A 23,485-nucleotide genomic window follows, 5' to 3' on the forward strand; every position below is an offset into this window, starting at 1 on the left:
CTATTATTAACTTGTTTCAGTAACGTGAAATATTTACTATGTTTTCATGGAAAATCATTTTTCTACGATGCACGGTTCATATGACTACACGATTCTAACCACTATCTTGCTTTGCCCTCTCTATCACTCAGCTGAGCTCTAAATCTGCAGCAATCTTTTTTCAGTAAGGAACCTATCTGAAATGTAGCTTCTGGACTAACTTTGCCTGATAGTGATGTCATAGGCATCTCTTTTAAGACTTCAAATTGTCTTTAGTCCCGCAAACAGAATATCGTCAGAAGAGTAAAGGCATACAAAGTCATAATTTTTCCTTTAAATTAAAAAAATTCTGAGATCAATCCTCAGAATACGAGCATTTGTTTTGGTAATATATTGCAGATATTGTTTGAAAATCTTGATTCTTCTTACGTGTAAAGTTACTATAGAAAAACCTATACGAATCTTTCAGCAGTTTAATTAGTTCAAACATGACCATATCCGTTGAAGAAATATAAGAGGATTAAAGATGGCTATATTGTCTCCCTATATTATTTTCTCATCAAAAACTCTGTTATTTTCCGTATTTTTATACTAATTGCTGTATCTTGCGACATGTCTTAATTCATTTACATTTTCGACGATCTTGATTGCTGTTAGAGACTAAAATCTCTTTCATTGCTCTATAATTACCTCAGTAATACTCCTCGGAATTTCACCTTACTTGCATATTTTTGTTAAGAGAAAATCTAGTAACTCTGATCATTCTAGCGACAATATCTCACTTTTTATGACTGGATGTCACAGTTCCCACAGGCATCCATTTGTAAGTGTGATATGCTAGAGGCTTAAAACACCTTATTTGCATTTAAGATCTGCAGCGAAGTGCCACTCTCTGGTTACTACCTTGAGGCTCACGATGCCCTGTATTGATTATAAGGAGAACACATAGGTTGCCAATTGAGACCGCTATTTTTCATGACTAGTTCTAGGTGACTTGCTGGTATAAATAAAAATCAATTTTGAGCAATGCATGATTCTGTTACCGCAAAGATGAAATCCTCGTCCATAAAGGCGTACTCACTATCGGACAACAAAATGCTCATTCCATAATGCGACCGGTTTATAAATCACAGCCATAGCTAAGTACTCGTTGTAGTAATTTTCAACTTTGCATCAGCAGCTCTTATACTACGTAGTAACTTTTGTTCTCCCGTTATCATGGTGGAATATAGGTAACAACCTCGTCGTTGGGGGTTCGATAAATGTTTACAGTTTTCATCGTAAGAAATACAAGAATAAGAAGACTTGTTATTTTGAATCAGTAGAAGGAGGCTGGAGGGGAGGATTGATTTTCTTAATTAGAGTGGCAGAGTTCTTTCGCTTATCCTCAAGTTAATCCGACTAAAAAGCCTCTGCGTCCCGAATGTGAGCAAGCTTAAGATATACTACGCTTGCAATAGCACCAAATTAATACTAGTCTCTTTCTAAATTTTTATTTCCTATTCGGCTATAACAGTTACTGATTCCTAAACTGAAACGTCTGCAAAATTGGTAAGACGACATAAGCAATCGAAACTTCAGCGTGCTAATTATTTTGCTCTACCAATTTTTCCCTTGTAGCGAAAGGCGCAAATAATTCTAACAAAAAGCAAGTGCTTACACTAAATCTCCTGAAGCATTTGTGTATCTGTTAATATCATGCATAGCAAATCTTTATGGCGCTTGATGAATTGCGGTCATCTACGCCGCAACGACACGAGCGCGCCGCGGAGGAGGCGGCGGGGTTTGCGCATTTCTATCCGACCGGAACTCGAAAATTAATTCTAACCTAACAGCCTCTCATTTGTTATTCCTTTTTTGCTATTTATGTCATTCCCAAAATTCAGAAGAGATAACCTGACCAGATGAGAGTCGTTGTTGTATACACTGAAAATTGTACGAATTTCTACCGTACTGTGCAATTTACGGTCTAGATGACCTAATCTCTTGATATACTCTAAATGATATCTCTATTCAACTTTCTACTTCTGTTTGGTATATGTAAAAGACTGCTCATTTTATCAAGCTATATTTCCGGTGGGATTTCGGGCGAAGAAAGCCATTCGACGACGGTCTAACGGTGAAATATACTCCACTGGCCGCCCCTCAGATTCAGAGCGGGGTCAATTTCAAAACGTAAAATTTATTTAACCGAGTCTCCTGAGCAAATAATTAAAAAATTAAAAAATTAAGTCGTCTCTAGTGTAACTGCTACTTAAATAGTTTAAATGTACGCCTTACAGTTGCATCTCTGACATAGTAAAATCCTTGAGGACCCGCAACAACAATTTTCAAAAGATGTCTCTTCTAGCCGACAATTATTACAACCCAACCACTATAATAGTAACAGCTATTGTTTTGCTTCTTGCAACAGGTGTGTACAAGCTGTCTCAGATTGGGAAAAGAGATCCGCGGATGCCTCCCGGTCCTCCGACCACGCCTATTCTAGGGAATCTGCATCAGATACCTTCCACCGGACTTTTTAAACAGTATGATATTAGCACGCCTATAGCCAGGCCAACACTAATTGCGGCATAGATTTCGTGAATGGTCTAAGCAATATGGCTCCGTGTTTTCATTGAAGCTTGGAACGGGCAATGTTGTAGTGTTATGTGATCGCGAAGCTGTTCATTCGTTACTGGACAAAAAGAGCAATATATATTCCGATAGGCCAGAATCATACGTCTACAAGCTCCTAACAAAAGGTGACCACATTGCGTTACAGCCTGCCGATAAAGTGTGGCGAGATAAGAGAAAGGTGGTAGCTCATAATTTCTCTCCAAAGATGCTGGATGAGAAGCATTTCAGGGTTCAGGAAGCAGAGTAAGAATAATCGACTTTATAATTCAAGTCCTAAAACTGATATGTGAGTGGAAACGTTATAGAGCTACAATTCTGTTGAATGATTTACTCGACGATCCGAAAGACTTTATTAAGCATGTCAGACGATATACATCATCAGTTGCCAGCTCGATCGTCTACGGTCAGAGAGGGGCAACTTATGAGAGCTTCTGGGGTCATGTGAGTGTATTTGGACTCTAATTACTGATCCATAACTAATTTCAATCTTAGGCTGTTTACGAAGTCATGGAGAAGGTAATATTATATATTTCATTTAATTACAATCTAGTTTACTTACTTTGAGTGATTAGTGGTCAGAGGCAATGGAGCCTGGTGCAAGCCCTCCTGCTGATGTTTATGGAATTTTCAAACTAATTCCTAATTCAATGGCAATATGGAAACGCCGTGCAATCAACGCAGGCAAAGCCATGGACGAGGCTTGGAGCGAGGCTCGAAAGTTTGTTGACAAACGTCGAGCAACGGGCGAGCGCCGCGAATGTATTGCTGACCAGCTTATGGATGAATACGAACAGAAAGGCTGGCCATTTTCGGAGCACAGTTTTAATAATCTCCTGGGAGAGTTAGTAGAAGGAGCTGCTGACACCACTGCCTCTCATATATCTACCCTCATCCTTGCCTTTGCTCTTAACCCTCAAGTTCAGGCAAAAGCTAGAGCTGAGATTGACAGAGTTTGCGGAGTTGATAGAGCACCTACTTTTTCGGATTTTGAGCAGCTCCCGTATGTGAACGCAATTGTGAAAGAAGGTATGCGATGGAGGCCTACGTAAGTGCTTAAAGTGCAGTTCTGAACTGCTTGCATTTTGTAAGCTGACTTGTTGCTTCTCTTTTAGCTCTCCCACCGCTCTCCCTCACAGAGTCCGCGAAGGTAAGAATTTTTTTTTTGAATCACTGTATAGTTTATATGTTCTGATAGGAAAATAGATGACTGGTACAAGGGAATGCTTATTCCTAAGGGATCAACGGTCTATCTAGCTACGTGGGCGGTACATCACACGGAAAAGTATTATAAAGACGAAGACGCGTTTAATCCCGATAGATATCTCGGATATACTAAACTTGCAAACGACTATGCGGGAAGTCCTGATTGGGAAAATCGTGACCACTATGGCTACGGAGCCGGACGTCGAATCTGTCCTGGAATACACATGGCAGAGCGCAGTCAATGGAGAATTGCAGCTAAACTTTTGTGGGCGTTTGAAATCTCTCAGGCGACTGATCCGGTGACAAAGGAACCAGTTCCTATTGATACTCACGCTTACAGTCCCGGAATTGCACAGTTTCCTGATCCATTTGTGGTAGAGATCAAACCTAGAAGTGAGCAGCATATTCAGAAGATTAGAGAGGAGAAGACTAATGCGTTGGAATTTATGGAGCGATATTCTTAATTTTGTCAATTCGTACATCTTTTTTTGTTACCTGCCAGGCTGTCAGCTGCCAGCTGCAATTACTCAGTTTATATCTCTTACTGTAATAGTAAGAAACGAAATATCTACTATTGTGTATTACTTACTTTCTGTATTGGCTGAACACAGCGAATGCAACTGCAATTAGATTATCTAATAAATTATCATTTTCACTACAGTCAGCTTAGCAAATTTACGCAGCCAGACCGAAAATTGTCCGAACAGCATGGGGTAATTGAGATTGCAGATGGCGTTGTTGGATTATGTGTGAGTCGCATAAAATATAGATTGCGAGGCTGGGGCGTAGTATTTGTTTAGCCCGGCAGCGGGGTAATAAAGTTTTATATGAAAGTAAATTTAAACCGAGAAAATGCGGGGGCGGGGTAACCAGAGCGTTTCTTAGTGCTACATAATAATGCACTCGATAAGGTTTTTTTTGTATTGAAGCTATCTCCGCCAGTCATTGCCTGAAGTTCGAGTTAGCAAGAATTTATTGAGCTTGCCTATTATTGCATATCATTGATTTCATTGCCCTCTGCTGAGCTTTGTTGATAATATATAGTTTATCTTACAAAGACATAATTCTGGATGAGACCGCCGTTGTGAGCAGAAGCCAGATCAAAAACTACGGTGGAGATTATAGAAATACGTAGTACTATACTTCAAGGAGTCTTCATTTCTCAAGTCACATTTATTAAGGTGGAGAAGTAGTTTAGATCACCGATCCTAGCATCTTCTATCAGCAGTATATCTAATACAAGTTCTCTTTTCCCTTATTTCCAGTCTGAGTAATGATATAGTTAGCAACAGCGTCAACAGACAAAAATGGTAGTCTAGCTTACCTCATGAATTTTATCTAGAGACTGCATTCTGCTGACTGCCAAAAGTCCTCCATCGACGTTCCAGACTAGAAAAAAGTCTGTCAGTAACAAAATTGATATTGCAGGCTCACATAACTTACCCGCTCCAGTCACATTTGACGCATCGTCTGATGCAAGAAACATCATCACTGCTGCTAGCTCCTCGGGCTCTGCAGGACGATGCATAGGGGTAGTGCTTGCTACTAGCTCATGCACTTCGGGGGTCGCACTAAGCGCCTCGGTCATAGCAGTTCGTGTCCATCCCGGCGCAACAGCGTTGATTCGGATACCATCCTGCGCATGGTCGGCTCCCATAGCACGAGTGAGGTTTGCCAAAGCCGCCTTGGCTGCACAGTAGCAGCCAAGGCCGAGGTCACCAATTAGTCCCGCCGATGATACGGTGTTGATAATGACACCCGAGTGCTTCTTCTGCATGTGCGGGATGGCTTCGCGCATTATGTAAAATGGCGCATCGACGCAGACTTGAAAGACTCGGTGCCACTTCTCGGGATCCATCTCTGGAATCTTACCCCAAGCTACAGCTGCAGCGTTATTGTGCACGATGTCAAGGTCACCAAATACTTTAAGAGTCTCAGTCACAACACTTGCCGCAGCCGCTGGAGTTGAAATGTCGACACGATAGAAATGGGCGCGATCTTTGGGGAACTGAGAGACAAATTCTAGCCCCTTTTTTTCATCGCACATATCAGCAACAAGAACCTTTGCACCTTCGGCGACGTAGCGCTTTGTCATAGCTGCACCCATACCGGATGCGCCGCCAGTTATGGCAACAACCTTGTCAGTGAAGCGTCCAGGAAACTGATGAACCATGATTGAAAAATCTAGATAGAGTGATGGAGGGTGGGTGTGTAGCAATCTGAAGAACGCTTTGCACCAGCTTCTGCGTCCAGGTACTTATAGTCTAGTCAGAGGTGTAAATTAATAACAGAGCCATCGGTGACGTTAGCTAGCTGTGAAATATTTTACCGCGCAATTTCTTGACGGGAGCAAGTATCCGGCAGACTATAACCGAGAATGACCCTGAAGCTATGATAATTTCATTCCAGCATGCCCCGCACTTGTAAATAACTCTACTTACGGAGCAACTTGTATTTCTTACGCCTCCTATTGTATCAGCGGAGTAATTTAGATCGATAGATTCAAGAAAGAGTAAATGTTCGAACATTTTCTTATTACGGATGTGTCTGTGTGCTGAGGGCATATTCTCGAGCTATTTTGATATCTCCTACTATACTTGCTCACGCACAGAGTAAACTTTATGATTTATGCAATTAGAAAAGGAACTCTATTAATTAATTGTAGTAGATATTTAGATGGATTATTGTCATGTCTTAAAGAATATCCAAAACTACTTTATACAATTCAATTTCATTCATCAAACAAGACTATCTCAGATAATGGGCTCATTAACTCCCACCACGATCATAACCGAGTCCATATCCAGTATTTTTTCTTCATCCGGTTTTACTTTTTCAAAATACTCTGGATCCTCAAAAGCTTTTTGAAAAGCTTCATAACTCGGCACATAGAAATCAGCCAGAGAATCAAAGTCGCCCAGACCGCGCGCTTCCGGAGCGGATCCGTCCCTGGAAAATGCCTGACGCTTGTGATGCTATGTAGATAGTAAGCATTTTCTGCTTTGAAATTCTACTGTAGGTAAATACTAACTTGAACGTAGCCGACGACCCCATAACGCTTTAACCAAGGAGCGACGAGTGGACCATGGTTGTTTTTCAAATAATGCTGAAACTCCTCCAAAGACAAGCCCGCTTTGCGTCGGGCCATGACAACAACTCGTACTAGTCCTTGAGTACTCATAGTTTAAAGTGCTAGAAATGAATAAAAAAGGCTTCTGCTTTTAATGTGCTGTTGGGGGACGACACCGTGGTGCTTGATAATCGAGGACAAGGAGATGCTTTTAAGTCGCCGGCTCCCTGCCCAGCAAAAGAAATAACCCGACACGGACGGACTTTTTAGATATATGTAAACGCTATTACAATCTCTTTGGTGTCAATAGTTGCCTATGGAAATGAATATGTTTCAAATCCACTGTGTTGAGCAAATCTATACAATTGCAACATTTCTCTCCAGTTGCTGCTCTGTCCACGAGATTAATTCTTCGGTTACTAAGTGTACATTTTTATTAAATGTTTAAATATTCATTTAAACTAACACAGAACGACTGACCGCTCTTGATAGCGAAGCGACTATTGCGTAGTGTTTATAAAACTAACGTGTAGTAGTGTTCATAACAGTTTGCATCCTCCAAGCCAATCTGCCCAAACCCTCAGCGAACGGATCCTTCAAAATAAGTTTCACGATAAAAGTTATGCATAATCGCACAGCTTCAAAAAAACTAACCGCACACACTAATATTCGAACCAACTTAGGAGTACTTCGCCAGCAGCTCCATAGTGTGTTCTTTCTCTTCCCTAATTTTGGCAATATGCTGAGCACTTCTAGGCTTGATTACGACCTGGAAAGGCCTAGGAAATTGCGCAATACCGGGACTATAGTCGTGGCTGTCAATAGGGATTGGCAGATTAGTTTCAGGATCGATAGCCCGGGAAAACTCAAATGCCCAAAGCAACTTAGCAGCTGTTCTCCACTGGCTTCGCTCGGCCATGTGAACACCAGGGCATATTCTGCGTCCCGCACCGTAGCCGTAATGATCGCGCCTCTCCCAGTTGGGACTTCCAGCGTAGTCACTAGCAAGCTTATTATATCCTAGGTATCGATCGGGATTAAATACATCATCATCCTCATAGAATTCTTCAGTGTGATGGACTGCCCAAGTAGGTAAAAATATAGTCGAATCCTTAGGAATCAGCATACCCTTATACCAATCATCTGTCACAAGAGTTAGAGCTAATAAGCTCACATAATAAAATGTCGCTTACCTTCTCGAGCCTTGTGCGGCAGACCCGTAGCAGAGCTAACAACAAGATCAGCAAAATATTCTCAGCGGGTAGTAACAAAATACATACGTAGGTCTCCATCGCATGCCCTCTTTTACGATAGCATTGATATACGGCATACATTCAAAATCAGTAAACATTGGTGCGCGATCGACTCCGCAGACTCTGTCAATTTCCACTCTAGCCTTTTTCTGTACCTCAGGATAAAGAGCAAATGCCATTATTAGGGTACAAATCTGGGAGGCAGTTGTATCGGCACCGCCTTCAACCAGCTCACCCAAAAGCATATTGAAGCTATGGTCAGAGAACGGGTACCCTTTTTTTTCGTACTCATCCATAAGCTGATCGGCAATGCAGTCACGTCGCTCACCGGTTGCACGTCTTTTATCAACGACTTGGCGTGCCTTATTCCAAGAGTAATTCATTGTAGTGCCAGCTTTAAGAGCCTTTTGCTTCCAGATGGCAAGTGAAGTAGGGATCAGCTTGAAGATTCCGTAAACATCTGCAGGCGGGCTGGCACCTGGTTCCATAGCCTCCGACCACTATAAATGTCAGTAAATCTAGAAATAGCAAAGACGATATGGAACATGTATAAAGCTTACTTCCTCCATAACATTATAGACAGCCTAATAAAAAGTCAGTCTTATATTATATAGCTAACTAATCTGCTACTTACGTGACCCCAGAAGCTTTCATAGGTATCACCACGCTGGCCATATACAATAGAGCAAGCCACAGATGATGTATAGCGTCGGACGTGCTTGATAAAGTCCTCTGGTGTATCCAACAAGTCATTTAAGAGAATTGCAGACCTATTTTAATTGTAAGTAAGATTCTTTCTGAATGTCTATCAGACTTGCTTACTCTGCTTCTTGAATCTTAAAGTGTTTTTCGTCCAGCATTTTCGGAGAAAAATTATGAGCGACAACCTTTCTTTTTTCTCTCCAAACTTTATCAGCTGGCTCAAGACCAATGTGGTCGCCCTTGGTAAGAAGCTGTCCAACGTAGGACTCAGGTCTGTCTGAGTATATATTACTCTTTTTGTCAAGCAGAGCGTGAATGGCTTCGCGGTCGCACAAGACAATGACATTACCAGTTCCTAGCTTTAGAGAATACACAGAGCCATATTCTTTTGCCCAATCACGGAACCTAACACAATAAGCATTTTAATTCTCTTTACATACAATAGCAGCGCATGACTTACTGCTTAAACAAGCCAGTAGATGGGATTTGATGTAAGTTTCCAAGAATAGGCACAGTAGGAGGACCAGGAGGCATTCTCGGATCCCTCTTTCCAATTTGAAGTATTTTATAAACTCCATAAACAATAAGTAGACAGACGGTAGTCACCGCTGCTTTTGTTATATTGTTGTCTTCTGGTAAAAGTGTAGCCAGCATTTTTGCTTCTGTGATTACAAACTTGCTGGGAGGACTCAGTCTGAAGCGAGGTGACAGGCTCATATACCTGAAATATAAAGGGTTTGTATTTCTAAGTTTAAATAATCGGCTGCGTGTCTCCGATTGCACAGTCAATTATGGATTGTCACCTGTTTAAACTTGTACTAATTTCCGGCGGCATTCTGCTAATGTGACAGCGTCGCATGTCTAGTCCTAATCCGAAATTTTGCCGAAACTCGTAGCGACTCGCGCACTCCATTGTTTAAGCGAAAGCTTGCTGCTGCCTCCCCTTTGTCTGTCAGCATCTTTATTTCGTACTAGTTGACTTACAACAAAGTGAGGCTATAATTGTCATTTTTTACATAGTTCCAGTATTTTCAAAATAGCGTAGACAATTCAGTATCTGTCGAAGGCTAAATAAACTTTTGTGCCTCATTGCGGGGCTTCATCTCCCCAACCTAAACGTTGGTTAAGATAGTCCTTGCGTCCCCCGCATTCTCTTTCCCCGCAGAAGGATCTGAGTTCTGGCTGGCTTAACTCTATCTTGCTACTTTTTGCGCTGACCGAAATCCAACCGCAACAGAATATGGTGAAAACGGCGCGAGGAGCTAATGATCCGCATGTGGATGAGCCTTGAGTTCTGCTACTCGTCGCTCTAGTGCACAAATGCGATCGACAAAACTGATGCAAAAATGCAAATTGATGATACTGCTGTAAATTAAAGAGTGAATTGTACTCTTTGCATTGCGCTGTTTACTCTTTTGTTTCAGCGGAATTCACTATTTTTGATACACCCGGAAGATATTAGATAAATATATATCTACTGAGTTAAATTTAATAGACTATTCTGAATAGGTAGAAAATCAGTGATACATTTTGTCTAATTTCTCCTTGGTTTGATTGTATGATTTGAACAAATGAGCATTAAATATACTAATGTCATTATCATAAAGTTGTAAGAATCCAGCAGAACCATTCGTAAAAAATCCTCACTAAACATTAATCAAGAGGCATCATTAAATGTATGACAGTTACGACTCTGAACAGCATCTCAACTTTTCCATTGATAATGTTTGTCAGATGTACGCTATGTTCATTCTAATACTTATTCTATCCAATCTTAATATAATAGCTTATAGAGACTAATAAATCAATAAGAGACTTGAGTCTGATGTTATAAAAGAGATAAGCCGAGTTTACGTGATGTCGGGTATACGTTGTTCACATAACTTCCGGCTCTGGCTCTATTAGTACTTTGCAGTTCGCTATATGCAAAGTTGAATAAGCTAGAAGACTCTACAGAGTAGCTGATAATCTTGATATTAGTTACTTAGTTATAATTTGCAGTAGAGTATTTTTTTGGGGAATGAGCGAGCTGATAATTCATGACGCTAGATCATTTCGGCAAGATGTAGCTAGCAAGTCATATAGTATCATAAGAGTTTTATATTTATAGTATTGTAACAGTTTTATTCACAATACTTAGTAGTAAAGAGTGTAGTCTACTGCAAGTGGAGTATTTGCTAACACTAGCTGCTGACTATATCAGTATTCCTGTGCTCAAACTTGTCTTGTAGAAATACAGCTATCATGTGCCAATCTCTTTCGAATTTTAAGGGAAAGTTGCGCAAATGGTTACAATTTCGCAAAAACAGAGATCTCGTCAGCTTTTTAATGCTTAGCAAGTGAGTATGATTATTTATAGTTAGTAATAGAATATATGTTCAGCCAATAGAGATAGCATTGTGAGCTGCAAATATATAAATCAAAACATAGTACTACTTTTGGTGTATAGCTTGGCACTCATGCGGCTCACTGACTTTAGCGGGGGTTCATGTACTGCTCTTTGACCTAACTAAATATTCACCCATTAAACCGAAGAAATTCCGCATGTCAATATAGAGAAGTCGTCTCTTTTAATATAATAGTCCGTCCAAGATATTACTGTAATTACAACATACTTTAAGCACAATGCTGCTCGGTAAACTCTATGTCTTCTTCCTATATAGATTCTCATCGCAACCACTCTGCTTCCTTGCTCGCGACGTATCTCTTTTTTTCTCCTGATCATGTCTATTGCACCCAACTTCTCTGCTGCAAGGGCTCTTGCGGGAACGGCCCTATTTTCCCCAGTTACAATAGGCCTCATGAAACTGCAGCATCGTGTGTGTATGGCTCCAATGGGTCGTCTTCGAGCAATAGAATACAAACCCGATGAGTGGATTAGCACTGATTTGGCTGCAGAATATTACGGACAGAGAGCGACAGAAGGTGGATTTCAGATTACTGAATCTACTCCTATCTCAAGATTGGTAAGCATACTTAATTTTTTGATATTGCCAATGACTAATGGTTCCAACAGGCAGCGGGCTATCCGAGAATCGCTGGAATCTATACTGATAAACAAGTCGAGTCGTGGAAGAGTGTCACCAAAGCTGTTCATCGGAAGGGAGGCTACATATTCTGCCAGATATGGCACACTGGTAGAGCTACCATTCCTGAATACCTGAATGGCGAGATTCCAGTTAGCTCCAGTGCCGTTCCTCTACCTGGAAACTTCATTGGACCCGGACCTAAAGAGTACATACCCGCGACACCACGAGCTCTTTCTGTTACTGAGATTGGCGGTATTCTTAATGATTTTGCAGCTTCTGCTCAGAGATCGCTTGATGCCGGTTTTGACGGAGTAGAAATTCATGGGTATGACTAGGTATTTTCTTTTTAGTAATACATTAATGAGTTAGGCTAACTGTAGATAGTGCAAATGGTTACCTTTTGGATCAATTTATGCACGATAATGTCAACAAGCGTACCGATCAGTATGGAGGGTCGATTGAGAATCGCTGCAGATTTCCTTTGGAGGTCATACAATCAGTCTCATCTGCCATTGGCGGCGAGAGGGTTGGCATTCGCTTGACACCATTTAACTACTGGCACGGAACCAGAGATAGCGATCCAATGACCCATTGGAGGTATCTTTGCACCAAAATTGCGGAGCTTCCAAAAGGTCAAAGACCGGCATATGTGCATATGATTAATCCTGAATATGATGAAGTGCTCTCAAAGGCGGACAAGATCAAGTCTCTTGCAACAAGCAGCGTGTCTGAGACTAGCGCAGAAGAATACAGTCTGAAACCCTTTAGAGAAATTCTACAAAGTGCAGATATTCGATTTTTGGTGGCGGGAAACTATGATGGACGAAACGCACTACCTGCTATTGAGACAGGTCTGGCTGATGGTGTAGTCATTGGCAGACACTTTCTTGCAAATCCCGATCTTCCTAAGCGCTTATCAGAAGGACTGCCACTTAATGAATGGGATCGATCCACTTTTTACGGAGCAGACCCTCCTCAAAAGGGATACACTGATTACCCGTTTTACAATCAGAAAGACGCAGCTGCAGCGGCACAGGCTTAGTATTGCGACGATTGTATAGCTCCGCTATTGATAAGGGTTGGAAAGTTTTATAGTTTTGGAGAGAATTTAATAGATGACTTTTTATTCAATTGGAATATTTTGTAAAGCTACTCTAGAATAACTAATTCGTGTAGTGAGATTGGATTGATGACTGCGGGTGTCTACAGAAACTATACTCATAAGTCAATTACCTGTCAGTATTTTTACTACTCTTCTAAATTTTACAAAACCATTAATGCAAATCTGTCATTTATTAAACTAAGACTGTATTTATAAATGCCGATTATCAAAACCCTGTCAAATGAGCATACTAACGTATCAACTTCATCTTTTTAAACGCTTGATCTTTATCCATGTCGATTTTGGATTTCCGATATTTGATAAACCATTTTCCGTTAACGCGAGCAAATTGATCTGTCAAAGTTGTAGTGCATGCAAAATCGAGGGAGCTTCCATCAGGATCTCTATGAAACAAAAGCAGCTTCGAAGTCTGCGTTGCAGTGTCGCCATTTATCTCGATATTCGAGTCGACCGAGAAATGCAGTACTTCTGTAGCCGCACGGCATGCAAAAGCAATCTCCTCATGACCTTTGTAGACTTTGTCACCAGCAATATCAAACTCTCCATTCTCTATCCAAAGTGAGGCAAAGTTGTCGCCGTCAGCTGCATCAGCATATCGATTATAACGAATTGATATGTCTCTAATTTCCTGAATATCAAGCAGATAACGAATTTTGGCCTCCATATTCTAAGCAGTTTAAGTGCTCAAACAATTAGAAAAAAAAATTTTGGTACGCTTTTTTCTCAATCTTTCAAATTATTCAAAGATTCGTCTTTTAAAATAGAGAAATGCTGATAAAAGTTTTTGTTTGAGATGGCATCAGACTATAAGGGCAGACAGTGCAGAAAAAGAAATGCATCAAATCAGATACTCCGAAAATTGAGTATCCGAAAACGGTCCGTCTAAATAATTTGAACTGCATGCACTATCGGTCGGATTTGAGGTCAGTTGACGAGATTGCTTGCGACTGGCGAAGAGTAAAGGAAAAGGACATTAGAGTTTAGATCAGTGGCAAGGTACGGCGCAACTCTAAATAGGTTAGCAATGTGGGGGCGGGGCAATGCGGGGAGAGAGTTTACGTGTCACGCCATGGAAATTAGTATTATTAGCCATAGAACAGATACGTCTCGGGAAAAAACTTAGGCGGCGGAGATTGGAAGAGGAGAATATAATATTATTGCTGTATGAGATACGGATCGGGCAATATTTCTGGCTATGGTGCGGGGTAGAATAATAAGTATATGCAATACCTAATTTTCCACTAAGGTTCAAGGGTCAAACTCTATTTATATATGGGACTCTAATTTCTGATTGCTTCGCGGATCGTGCTGCCGATTCAGCCTTATCAGACTTCCGTCAGTTTACTGTGATTACTTCAGCTCCTATTCAGGGCAAACTTATTGGCTTTGCGGCGTGCTCTATTGACGATGTGGGGAGTCAGATGTACATGAGTTTCTACTTTACTTGAAGTCAACGTGCATGATCTCTGTTTCGCTGTCATATATAGAAATATGAGAATAGCAAATCAACAACTAAAAGGCAGAATAATTTATTTAAAGACAGATACAGATAAGAAAAAATAGAAACTATCTCTAATTGCATACAAAGTCACAGAATCAGATTCGCAATAAAGAGTCAAAGACTTCGATCTAATAAAGATTCTCCTTGCCTTTGTTACCGGTCTGCACGCCAGTTAGCCTCTGTATTCCGATCTGAAACCTGCTTTATAGTTACCTCGTGAATTTTATCTAGAGACTGCATTCGGCTGACTGCCAATAGTCCGCCATCGACGTTCCAAACTAGATAAAAACTGTGTCAATAACATGTTTGAGATTTCCGGTCAACAAAACTTACCCGCTCCAGTCACATTTGACGCATCGTCTGATGCAAGAAACATCATCACTGCTGCTAGCTCCTCGGGCTCTGCAGGACGGTGCATAGGAGTAGTGCTTGCTACTAGCTCATGTATTTCGGGGGTTGCGCTAAGAGCATTTGCCATAGCAGTTCGTGTCCATCCCGGCGCAACAGCGTTGATTCGGATACCATCCTGCGCATGGTCGGCTCCCATAGCACGAGTGAGGTTTGCCAGAGCCGCCTTGGCTGCACAGTAGCATCCAAGACCAAAGTCACCAACCAGTCCCGCCGATGATACGGTGTTGATAATGACTCCCGAGCGCTTTCTCTGCATGTGCGGGATGGCTTCGCGCATTATGTAAAATGGCGCATCGACGCCAACTTGAAAGACGCGATGCCACGTTTCAAGGTCCATCTCTGGAATTTTTCCCCATGCCATTGCGGCAGCATTATTGTGCACGATATCAATGTCGCCAAATCGCTTGAGAGTTTCGGTTACGACACTTGCCGCAGATGCCGGCGTCGAGATATCAACGCGGTAAAAGCATACCCGATCCTTGGGAAACTGAGAGACAAATCTCTGTCCGTTTGTTTCATCGCACATATCAGCAACAAGAACTTTTGCTCCTTCAGCAACGTAGCGCGTCACCATGGCGGCTCCCATACCGGATGCTCCGCCTGTGATGGCAACCACCTTGTTGTTGAAGCGACCAGGGAAGGTATGAACCATGACCAGACAAATGTAGAATAAGATTAGTAAAAAGCTGCAATAGAAACTATAGATCTTATTGCTGTGTGCTTTTGTGATGCACTCCCATTGCCCTGCCTTTTGTAGATACCTAGCACCAAGGATCCGCCCCGCATTCCCCATAGGGGCGGCTGCTAGTTATGGCATACAAATTCTATACTCATGCAAGCATCCGAAATCTTAGTGGACAAATTTCGGATAGCTTGTAGCACTAGCACTTCCTTTTTTCTGTTCTTGCTGATAGCTTTCACGGAGGGACTTACTTCGGACGTTCATCTTTCAGCTCAATCGTTTTTGGCGGACATTTAGAAGTGTTTTGCCATTATTCCATCAAGACTTTTTCACACTCCAGTGAGTTTGACCAGATGAGTGTAGGCAGAATTACGCTCTTTTGGGTTATTTAAATTATTCTACTTCAGCAGATATACACTTGTAAGTTATTCAGTGTCACTTGAAGTTCGGTAGAACCCTACTTCCAGTAAAAAATTCTATCATATCCGAGCAAAGTACTCTTTTCAGTCTCAAGACAGACTTAATATATAATTATTCTAATAATCAGCTATTAATGATGTGCATCCGACTATAATAATGTAGCATATTGATATCCTGTAAGATCTAAAGCTCATGAACGACAGCAAAAATATATTGTCAACATCTCAGGATAGCTAATTGGCCTTGAGTGAAAACATTATCGGTATATATATATATGAGCTTCATATATTTACATAGTCGACAGATATTCTATTAAGAAATACTTTAGGGCTTCCAAATGACTTGGAACCATTCGTGTTAATAGAATTATCAGCGAGCCAACAAGCTTAAGAGTTTTAGCGACCTACCATAGTGGAATATCCGAATTTTGACACCGATGACAGCTTAAATTACTTTAATTAAATTAATAGAATACAAATAATCTGTGGATATATGGATACAGGTAGGTAAATAGGATGCAGGAATCATTTGCAAAGGACCCATCAAAATACTCCATGAGGCAGATGGTTACATTCAATCGCGTGGTGCAATTGAAAAAAACAATATAAAAGCTTATCCCAAATGGCCACTATAGATCTTATAGCTACTGAACTGCTTTTTTGTATTTGGGTATATTCAAATCACAAGCCACCTTTGCAAAGCTCTTATGTTCTTGCTAAACGCTGAGTATAATTGTGCAGCTAAGCACAAGTAAAGTTTTTGGTGTTAATTCATATACGACTGCACATTTCTAGCTACTTCTCTAAAAATCGTTTCTGAATCTTTGTTAGATATCAATTATCAACTCACTGATAAGCAGTCACCTTTAAACTTTTTCTAACCGGCAGAATAGTTTGTGCCCGCTTTCTTCGCTATCGCCTCTATTGCGGGGTCATAGCCATTCGAGTGTCGTAACAATTCTAAAAAAACTATATATCTCTAAACTGGCAAACCCCGCACTGTTACTCGCGACCAAGGCACCATAATTATTCCTACTTCCCCTCATCCCCCTAGATTCAATTCTGACATTGACCGAAATCCCACCGGATCTATGCCTTGTTATTCTTCGTCGTGAACTCTGTTTTTCAGATGCGCCGAAATATGCCTACACTGTAATAGTTTACTAAGACACTCGAAAATTATCTAGGTCGATTTCCCTAAATATGACACCGGGTTCCGCTCTTCTGCATTCATTTGCCTCTCATATCCTTCACCCGCCTTCGTCATGCATGGAAACACCCTCCCGCTTGAGATTATCGGCGATGTTAAGCCTCGCGTTACCAGAAAAAACTTGGCCTACGTTATCATGGGCTCCTTTGGTAGCTTTATGTTTGGCTATGCCAACAACGTGACAACCGGCAGTCTTGCGCAAACCAGTTTTAACAAAAAATTTTTAAGTGGCAGTGATTCAAGTCAAGTAATTTCAGGAATCCTTGGAGCGTATGTATTTCTTTTCATTGCTAAGTCAATTTATTAGTATTAACATTTATACTAGCTTTTTGGGAGGTGCATTCTTTGGGTCTATACTGCAAGGCAAGCTAGCAGTCAAATGGGGGCGGCGATTTGCAACTGCGACTGCAGCAGTTTTATTGATTATCTCGGGCGCAGTGATGGCAGGTAGCTCGAATATTGGCATGTTTATTGCATTCCGCGTTATCTCAGGTCTTGGTGGAGGTATTCTTACTACAAATTGTCCTGTTTATATTAGTGAGATTGCTCCTTTTCATATGCGAGGTCTTCTTACTGGTATTCATGGCGTATCTATAAATGTTGCCTATACAATGTCCAGCCTTATTGCTTTGGGAATTAACTTCATTGATAAACCATATCAGTGGAGACTTCAGTTCTGCATTTTCATCTTCTTTTCAATTCTACTCTTGATATCTGTTTATTTTCTTCCAGAGTCACCGAGATGGCTTATCGTGAGTGAATCTTTTGACAGATGTTGAGCACTTCATATAATAACTATTTTTAATTTAGGAGCAAGGAAGGTATGATCAAGCCATGGATATTTTGACAACCTTGCATGTCACTGAAGATGGACATGGTGAGAGAATTGCGCGGGCAGAAATGGCTCAGATCAGAGCACAGCTGGATGCGGAGAGAGTAAGTCTGCATTGAATCAGCATATTTAAGTGAAATACTAACGTCATTTTCGGTAGAGCCAACCCACTTCCTACTACCATATTCTCACTACCAAGTCACTAAGAAAGCGAGCTATTTGCTCCATTGTCACTTTCTTTTTCTGTATCGGTTCTGGCATTCTTGTTATTGCCAACTTGACTCCAGTTTTGTTTGCCGGTTTGGGCTTTAATCAGAATATTCAACTTGGGTTGTCTGCGACGTGGGTATTCAACTCTGGATGTGGCTCCCTTATTAACGCATTTCTTCTTGATCGGGTTGGACGACGTCGACTATTTCGTATGTTCTCTTTATCAGTCAGTTTCTGGGTTTTTCTGCTAACTGAATCCGAAAGTAACTGGAGGGGTCTTGGTAGCTATCATGCTTGTTATAGAAGCTGTTCTGCAAAAGTTCTATCTCCATACAACATATGCCCCAGGTCTTAATGCCGCCACCGCATTTTTTTTCTTCTACGACTTAGTCTGGGCATCGCTTGTCGACAATACGTCTATTGTGTATATTCCTGAAATCTGGCCCACGCATCTTCGTTCCTATGGGGCTACTATCGCTTACTGCTCCTACTATGTAGTTGCTATTGCTATTACCTCGCCGGCTACTCTAGCTTTTGACCGCATTGGATATAAATATTACTTTGTATTTTTAGTGGTAGATGCTCTTGGTTTTGTTTATATTTACTTTGAATTTCCAGAGGTACGTATCCGCCTATCTTCTATTTTTATAATAGATAGCTTTTACTGACATGTATCATTTAGACCAAGGGTTTGACTCTGGAGGAAATCGGAGAAGCCTTCGGCGATCCTGTTGAATTGAAATTCAGCGATGCAGTTGTGGGAGTTGGTCAAGATAAGCCTGAAGTCTCAGAGGTAGAGATGGTTTCTGACAAGGATGTAACTATTCATGCTTAGGGTTATTTGTACTGGTCAGGTTAATGCCGATGCTGATCATTTTTACTTACTGGAAAACTAGTTTGCGCAATTATTAAAAAGAAGAATTGGAGCTCAATAAGAGTAACAAAATAATAATATCTCGCTTATTTAATTTCAGCTCGAATGCAAATTGCATCGCTCTTGTGCTAAAGCTTCACTATACAATTTGCATTAAATAATATAAAAGGTAGACTCGCCAAAATAAAGTTTATCTTAGAAGCCGTATATATCAGCTCAGATGGTTAATCAGACATAAATGTTTTTGACAAAGTGATAACCTTATGATGCTATCTAAGTCAAGCGAATAAGTCAAGCGAAACCTTCGGACGGGTCAATTGAAATGAAGCGAAATCGCGACAGGCAAACTTTTTTTTTCTTGCAATTCTTTGTTATTTTAGTGCCTATGTGCTTTAAGTGTTTGGTGGTATGTACAGATGAGCATATTGAGCTCAAATACTAGTCGTTCGTGTCGATACAGCAGATGAGTATATATAGGATACGGGTGACAGAAAAATATGAGATTTAAGAGTATATTAGATTCGTTCAATATAAGTTATTGCTAATGTAAATTAATCGATAGTGATATTTGAGGCACTAATAGCAAATCTGAAGCTTCGCATTGTCACCATTAATGATGACCTCTTGCAATTCCTCAGGTGTTTTAGTAGTATCCCGCGAAAGTATCTACAATGAGAATATAAATACCTGCTTTTTTGCTGACACTGCTGACTTCAGACGTAAGTAAGCGTTGTGTTTCTGTTTCTTCTGCTGAAGTGATATGTATTGTATCGCTGAGCTTATGCTGGTTTATCAGAATTTCGATGCTTGCAATGAAACTTGATGACAGTGACTAAGACACAATATCAATGCCAAGAGCAAATATGCGCTGTTTATTGGTTTTGTATTTAGCATCTTCTCAATGGACACTATTTTGGATTTTCACTTTCTTCAAGCAATAGTTTCTCTTCATTGTGATTCTGCCTTGCGACAAGTGTTCAGTATTTGCAGTATAGCAAAGCACAAGGACATCCATGTCTTGCTTTCATTACGAAATAAAAATTTATTTTGCCTCGTAAGACGTTATTATAAAATGTACATCTCTGTAGATGTATTTTCTGTCGTGCACCCTCAAAGTTCCGGCTACCTCTATACTTTCAGAAGATGTGTGGTTGAAGATCGTAGCTGCTTGGCTGTGGGCTAAGAGCCGCACATTTAACTCAATTGACATAATGAATGCTGTATGTCCTGACTCAGGAAATTTACCCAATTGAAAAAGAAATAATTTATTTCTAATAATGCACTTCTGGGTAATTTCAGGTCCAGTTTTGCTGGTTGCTCAGACTTCTTGCCATATTAGAGTAGCTTGAATATGGACCTACTGGCGCTAGTTTGCTCTATTTCTCGTCTGTTCAGAAAATTGGCGCTTTTGCTTGCCATGGCGAGTATTATAAATCATACCTCTTCCTTTGTATTGTGATCATTATTGATACTTACTCTCTATGGATATACACGAGAAACGTTTTGATCTAGACGATAGCCAATCTTGGGCTACAGCCGACAACGGTAACTTTGACCAAGATTTGAAACTTGAAAATGTGTCTGAAGCGGCAGACCATGGCGTGATACGATTGCGTCTTGGGCTTTTCCCTGGTATGAGGGATCTTCTTGCTAATGATCTTGACTATCTTGTTGAAAAGGCCGCAGAGTTGTCTATGGAAGAATCTATGGAAATCTTACAGCTTGCACTTGAGCAGCATTATGATGATATCAATTATCAGCAAGATTCTCTAGCTCGGATCCAGAGTCTAATCTTGGGCGACGGAGCATATGCTTTAGGCCGCAATCTTTTTGAAATTGATATCAAGCTCGAGGCATGTATGATCAAGTTTTACTCGCCGTATCCTTAAGTACGCTCTGTCTGCAGTCCTGTAGACGATCCCGACATGCCATGCGAAACTTTACGTGCCTACATTATTGGCACAATATAGATTGCCGGAGCAGCGTTCGTGAATCAATTGCTCATATTTAAACAACCTAGGTTGACGCTTAGCTCGCCAGTAGTGCAGATTTTGGTGTATCCAACTGGTTTTATATTTGCTCAAATAGTGCCAACGCGCGAGATTGGTTTTCTTGGATATAAATTTGCCTTAAACCCTGGTCCTTGGTCATACAGAGTAAATGATTACAACTGTCATTGCTAACATCTCGCATGCTGCATCTTTCATGTTTTATGTCCCTGCTATGAAGCTCGATATGTTTTTTGGTCTTTCTTGGATAGGCTATGCGTTTATATGGGTGATGTCATTTTCTGTGCGTAAGTGAATTATTGTGATAGTGCCACTTCAGGAATACTAATTTGTTTCATTCATAGAGTTTTTCGGTCTAGGTGTTGCCGGAATCTTACGTCGATGGGCAGGTATGTTTTGTTTGTTGTGTTACTGTCCTGTTTTACTAGTCCATATTAATAGTTGCCATAGTATACCCAGTCCGATCCGTATGACCCTCGATTCTGCCTACTCTGCAGCTCAACCGTACACTACTTGCATGTGAGACTAGAAGAAGCATTTATGGTTGGACAATAAGCAAATATCGATTGTTTTGGCTCCTAACGTGCGGTGAATTTGCTTATTTTTGGATACCGAATTATTTATTTACAGCTCTATCAACATTCAACTGGATGACTTGGATTTCTCCCGCAAACAAGCATCTGGCTTTTGTTACGGATCAAAGATTGGCGTTGGATTTAACCCATGGCCAACTTTTGATTGGGCTATCATCAATTTGTCGACACCACTTGTGTTGCCTTTCTTTTCTGTGGCGAATCTGTATGCGGGGACTGTACTCGGTTCCTTGATTCTGCTAGGAACGTTTTACTCTAATTATAAATCTACTGGATTTATGCCTCCTAATTTGAGTACTGTATATGACCGTTTCGGCGCCTCATACAGCCTTAGTCGTGTAGTTGTTCGCAGTCGGTTTCAGGATGACTTATATCAAGACTACTCTCCACCATATATCACTGCTGGAAATCTGTTGTCTACTGGGGCCGCGTATTGTATGTTGACTTTTTCGTTTTGCTATATTTTTTTGAACGAATGGAAAGCAATCAAGGAAGCAAGTCTAGGATTCTCGCAAGAGTTACGACAACGCAATCTCTCTAATTTTAGTATGTATACTGATCCATTTTCCTTAATAATGAGACAGTACAAAGAAATTCCGGACTCTTGGTTTCTTATTATTCTGGCTCTGTCGTTTATGATGGCAATACTTGGCATTGCTTACTTTCCTACAGCGACTCCGATCTGGGTCGTGATTGGCATTATCATCTTGAACTTGGTATTGATTATTCTTACAATGATTCTTTATGCCTCCATCGGCTTACCGATCTCCTTGAGATCTGTTAGTGTGATACTCTCAGGGTACATGGCGCCAGGAAATGGCGTTGCGAGCGTTCTACGTCGTGTATATGGCTTTGCAATCAATTCTGAAGGCGAGACGTATTTAGGAGATATGAAAATGGGAACTTATGCAAAATTGCCTCCAAGATCTGTATTTCGTGCGCAGATATATGCAACGCTGGTTCAAGTTACTGTGACGACTGCGACACTCATAATTCTTGATAACCTTGACAATTTTTGCAGCTACACGCAAGAATCACGATTTACTTGTGCCGGACAGCATTCTACCTATTCAGATTCTTTGCTGCTAGGTATAATTGGTCCTCATCGTGCATCTGATAAGCTTTGCCCTGTTCTAAAGCAACCTTTCTTATTTGTGCAGTAGCTTCGTTCCCGTGCTGGTTGCTTCGAAAACAGCTTTTGAATAAACTACGCTACATTCAGCCCGTTTTAGTGCTTGCTGGTATAGAGAGGCTTGGGTTGTCATATAACCTTACATACTATACGACAGGGTTTTATTTTTCTTTTGCGTTTATGTATTATATCCGCAGGCGATATTTAGCGTGGCGGGCTAATTACAACTATATCATCTCCCCTGGATTGACGGCAGGTGTTGCATTCAGCGGGATTATTATCTTTTCAGCGGTGCAATATCGGCCTAAGACCATCAAATGGTGGGGAACAACAGTGTCGAGTGTCGGAGTTGATGGACATCTTGTTGCAACTTTGAAAGATATTCCGGCAAGAGGATAATTTGAGTAGATAAAGGCGACAGGGTTGTCTCTGAAGGCTAAAATATGAATCTACTAGAAGTGTTTCTATGTCTTGGTTTCAATTTGCTGTTTTGAATATTATAGAATATTTATTGTTATACACATTCAGTATTCTTACTTCCTTTACTCAAAATGCTATGATCCATCTGAATATTTCTGTTCGGGGCTATAATAGGGATATCTTTAAGTATCATAGTACTCTGAAATATCTTTTA

The 23,485-nt window shown here is 40.7% G+C and overlaps 9 protein-coding genes across 9 annotated transcripts; 4 read left to right on the forward strand and 5 right to left on the reverse strand.

Moving 5' to 3' along the window:
* Nucleotides 1–2,277: 2,277 nt before the first annotated feature.
* V2V93DRAFT_349429 (cytochrome P450) lies at nucleotides 2,278–4,450 on the forward strand. Its single transcript, XM_066907953.1, has 7 exons — nucleotides 2,278–2,507; nucleotides 2,557–2,841; nucleotides 2,904–3,039; nucleotides 3,091–3,114; nucleotides 3,171–3,643; nucleotides 3,711–3,745; nucleotides 3,802–4,450. The coding sequence occupies exons 1-7, from the start codon at nucleotides 2,317–2,319 to the stop codon at nucleotides 4,263–4,265; spliced, it is 1,608 nt and encodes a 535-aa protein (XP_066763910.1). The 5' UTR covers nucleotides 2,278–2,316; the 3' UTR covers nucleotides 4,266–4,450.
* A 507-nt stretch (nucleotides 4,451–4,957) lies between these two features.
* V2V93DRAFT_338418 (uncharacterized protein) lies at nucleotides 4,958–6,134 on the reverse strand. The gene is made up of 3 exons (XM_066907763.1): nucleotides 5,245–6,134; nucleotides 5,126–5,190; nucleotides 4,958–5,067 (listed from the first exon to the last, which is right to left on the reverse strand). Exons 1-3 carry the CDS (start codon nucleotides 5,972–5,974, stop codon nucleotides 5,035–5,037), a joined length of 828 nt encoding a protein of 275 aa, XP_066763911.1. The 5' UTR covers nucleotides 5,975–6,134; the 3' UTR covers nucleotides 4,958–5,034.
* Nucleotides 6,135–6,465: 331 nt separating this feature from the next.
* V2V93DRAFT_67356 (EthD domain-containing protein) lies at nucleotides 6,466–7,266 on the reverse strand. The gene is made up of 2 exons (XM_066912757.1): nucleotides 6,833–7,266; nucleotides 6,466–6,776 (listed from the first exon to the last, which is right to left on the reverse strand). Exons 1-2 carry the CDS (start codon nucleotides 6,980–6,982, stop codon nucleotides 6,555–6,557), a joined length of 372 nt encoding a protein of 123 aa, XP_066763912.1. The 5' UTR covers nucleotides 6,983–7,266; the 3' UTR covers nucleotides 6,466–6,554.
* V2V93DRAFT_67355 (cytochrome P450) lies at nucleotides 7,267–9,513 on the reverse strand. Its single transcript, XM_066912756.1, has 7 exons — nucleotides 9,287–9,513; nucleotides 8,947–9,231; nucleotides 8,759–8,894; nucleotides 8,685–8,708; nucleotides 8,152–8,624; nucleotides 8,065–8,099; nucleotides 7,267–8,014 (listed from the first exon to the last, which is right to left on the reverse strand). Exons 1-7 carry the CDS (start codon nucleotides 9,478–9,480, stop codon nucleotides 7,551–7,553), a joined length of 1,611 nt encoding a protein of 536 aa, XP_066763913.1. The 5' UTR covers nucleotides 9,481–9,513; the 3' UTR covers nucleotides 7,267–7,550.
* A 1,833-nt stretch (nucleotides 9,514–11,346) lies between these two features.
* V2V93DRAFT_373957 (uncharacterized protein) lies at nucleotides 11,347–13,003 on the forward strand. The gene is made up of 3 exons (XM_066911112.1): nucleotides 11,347–11,792; nucleotides 11,843–12,180; nucleotides 12,240–13,003. The coding sequence occupies exons 1-3, from the start codon at nucleotides 11,550–11,552 to the stop codon at nucleotides 12,895–12,897; spliced, it is 1,239 nt and encodes a 412-aa protein (XP_066763914.1). The 5' UTR covers nucleotides 11,347–11,549; the 3' UTR covers nucleotides 12,898–13,003.
* Nucleotides 13,004–13,129: 126 nt separating this feature from the next.
* V2V93DRAFT_373959 (uncharacterized protein) lies at nucleotides 13,130–14,068 on the reverse strand. Its single transcript, XM_066911113.1, has one exon. It carries the CDS (start codon nucleotides 13,640–13,642, stop codon nucleotides 13,208–13,210), a length of 435 nt encoding a protein of 144 aa, XP_066763915.1. The 5' UTR covers nucleotides 13,643–14,068; the 3' UTR covers nucleotides 13,130–13,207.
* Nucleotides 14,069–14,692: 624 nt separating this feature from the next.
* On the reverse strand, nucleotides 14,693–15,473 carry V2V93DRAFT_373960 (uncharacterized protein; the record flags this gene model as incomplete). The annotated part of the gene is made up of 3 exons (XM_066911114.1): nucleotides 14,813–15,473; nucleotides 14,790–14,791; nucleotides 14,693–14,755 (listed from the first exon to the last, which is right to left on the reverse strand). Coding segments are annotated over exons 1-3 (717 nt in total), but the record flags the coding sequence as incomplete, so codon positions are not given.
* Nucleotides 15,474–16,931: 1,458 nt separating this feature from the next.
* On the forward strand, nucleotides 16,932–19,173 carry V2V93DRAFT_373963 (general substrate transporter). Its single transcript, XM_066911115.1, has 6 exons — nucleotides 16,932–17,471; nucleotides 17,527–17,953; nucleotides 18,012–18,137; nucleotides 18,194–18,452; nucleotides 18,508–18,863; nucleotides 18,926–19,173. Exons 1-6 carry the CDS (start codon nucleotides 17,257–17,259, stop codon nucleotides 19,076–19,078), a joined length of 1,536 nt encoding a protein of 511 aa, XP_066763917.1. The 5' UTR covers nucleotides 16,932–17,256; the 3' UTR covers nucleotides 19,079–19,173.
* Nucleotides 19,174–20,598: 1,425 nt separating this feature from the next.
* Nucleotides 20,599–23,250, forward strand: V2V93DRAFT_401578 (OPT oligopeptide transporter protein-domain-containing protein; the record flags this gene model as incomplete). Its single annotated transcript, XM_066912591.1, has 15 exons — nucleotides 20,599–20,974; nucleotides 21,008–21,061; nucleotides 21,098–21,184; nucleotides 21,206–21,273; nucleotides 21,347–21,413; nucleotides 21,471–21,515; nucleotides 21,568–21,593; nucleotides 21,624–21,714; nucleotides 21,804–22,070; nucleotides 22,098–22,236; nucleotides 22,267–22,502; nucleotides 22,533–22,559; nucleotides 22,590–22,655; nucleotides 22,686–22,826; nucleotides 22,859–23,250. The coding sequence occupies 15 exons, from the start codon at nucleotides 20,599–20,601 to the stop codon at nucleotides 23,248–23,250; spliced, it is 2,082 nt and encodes a 693-aa protein (XP_066763918.1).
* Nucleotides 23,251–23,485: the final 235 nt, after the last annotated feature.

The sequence above is a fragment of the Kockiozyma suomiensis genome (genome assembly GCF_038497685.1).
Source record: "Kockiozyma suomiensis strain NRRL Y-17356 unplaced genomic scaffold V2V93scaffold_13, whole genome shotgun sequence".
Classification (NCBI taxonomy): Eukaryota; Fungi; Ascomycota; class Lipomycetes; order Lipomycetales; family Lipomycetaceae; genus Kockiozyma; species Kockiozyma suomiensis.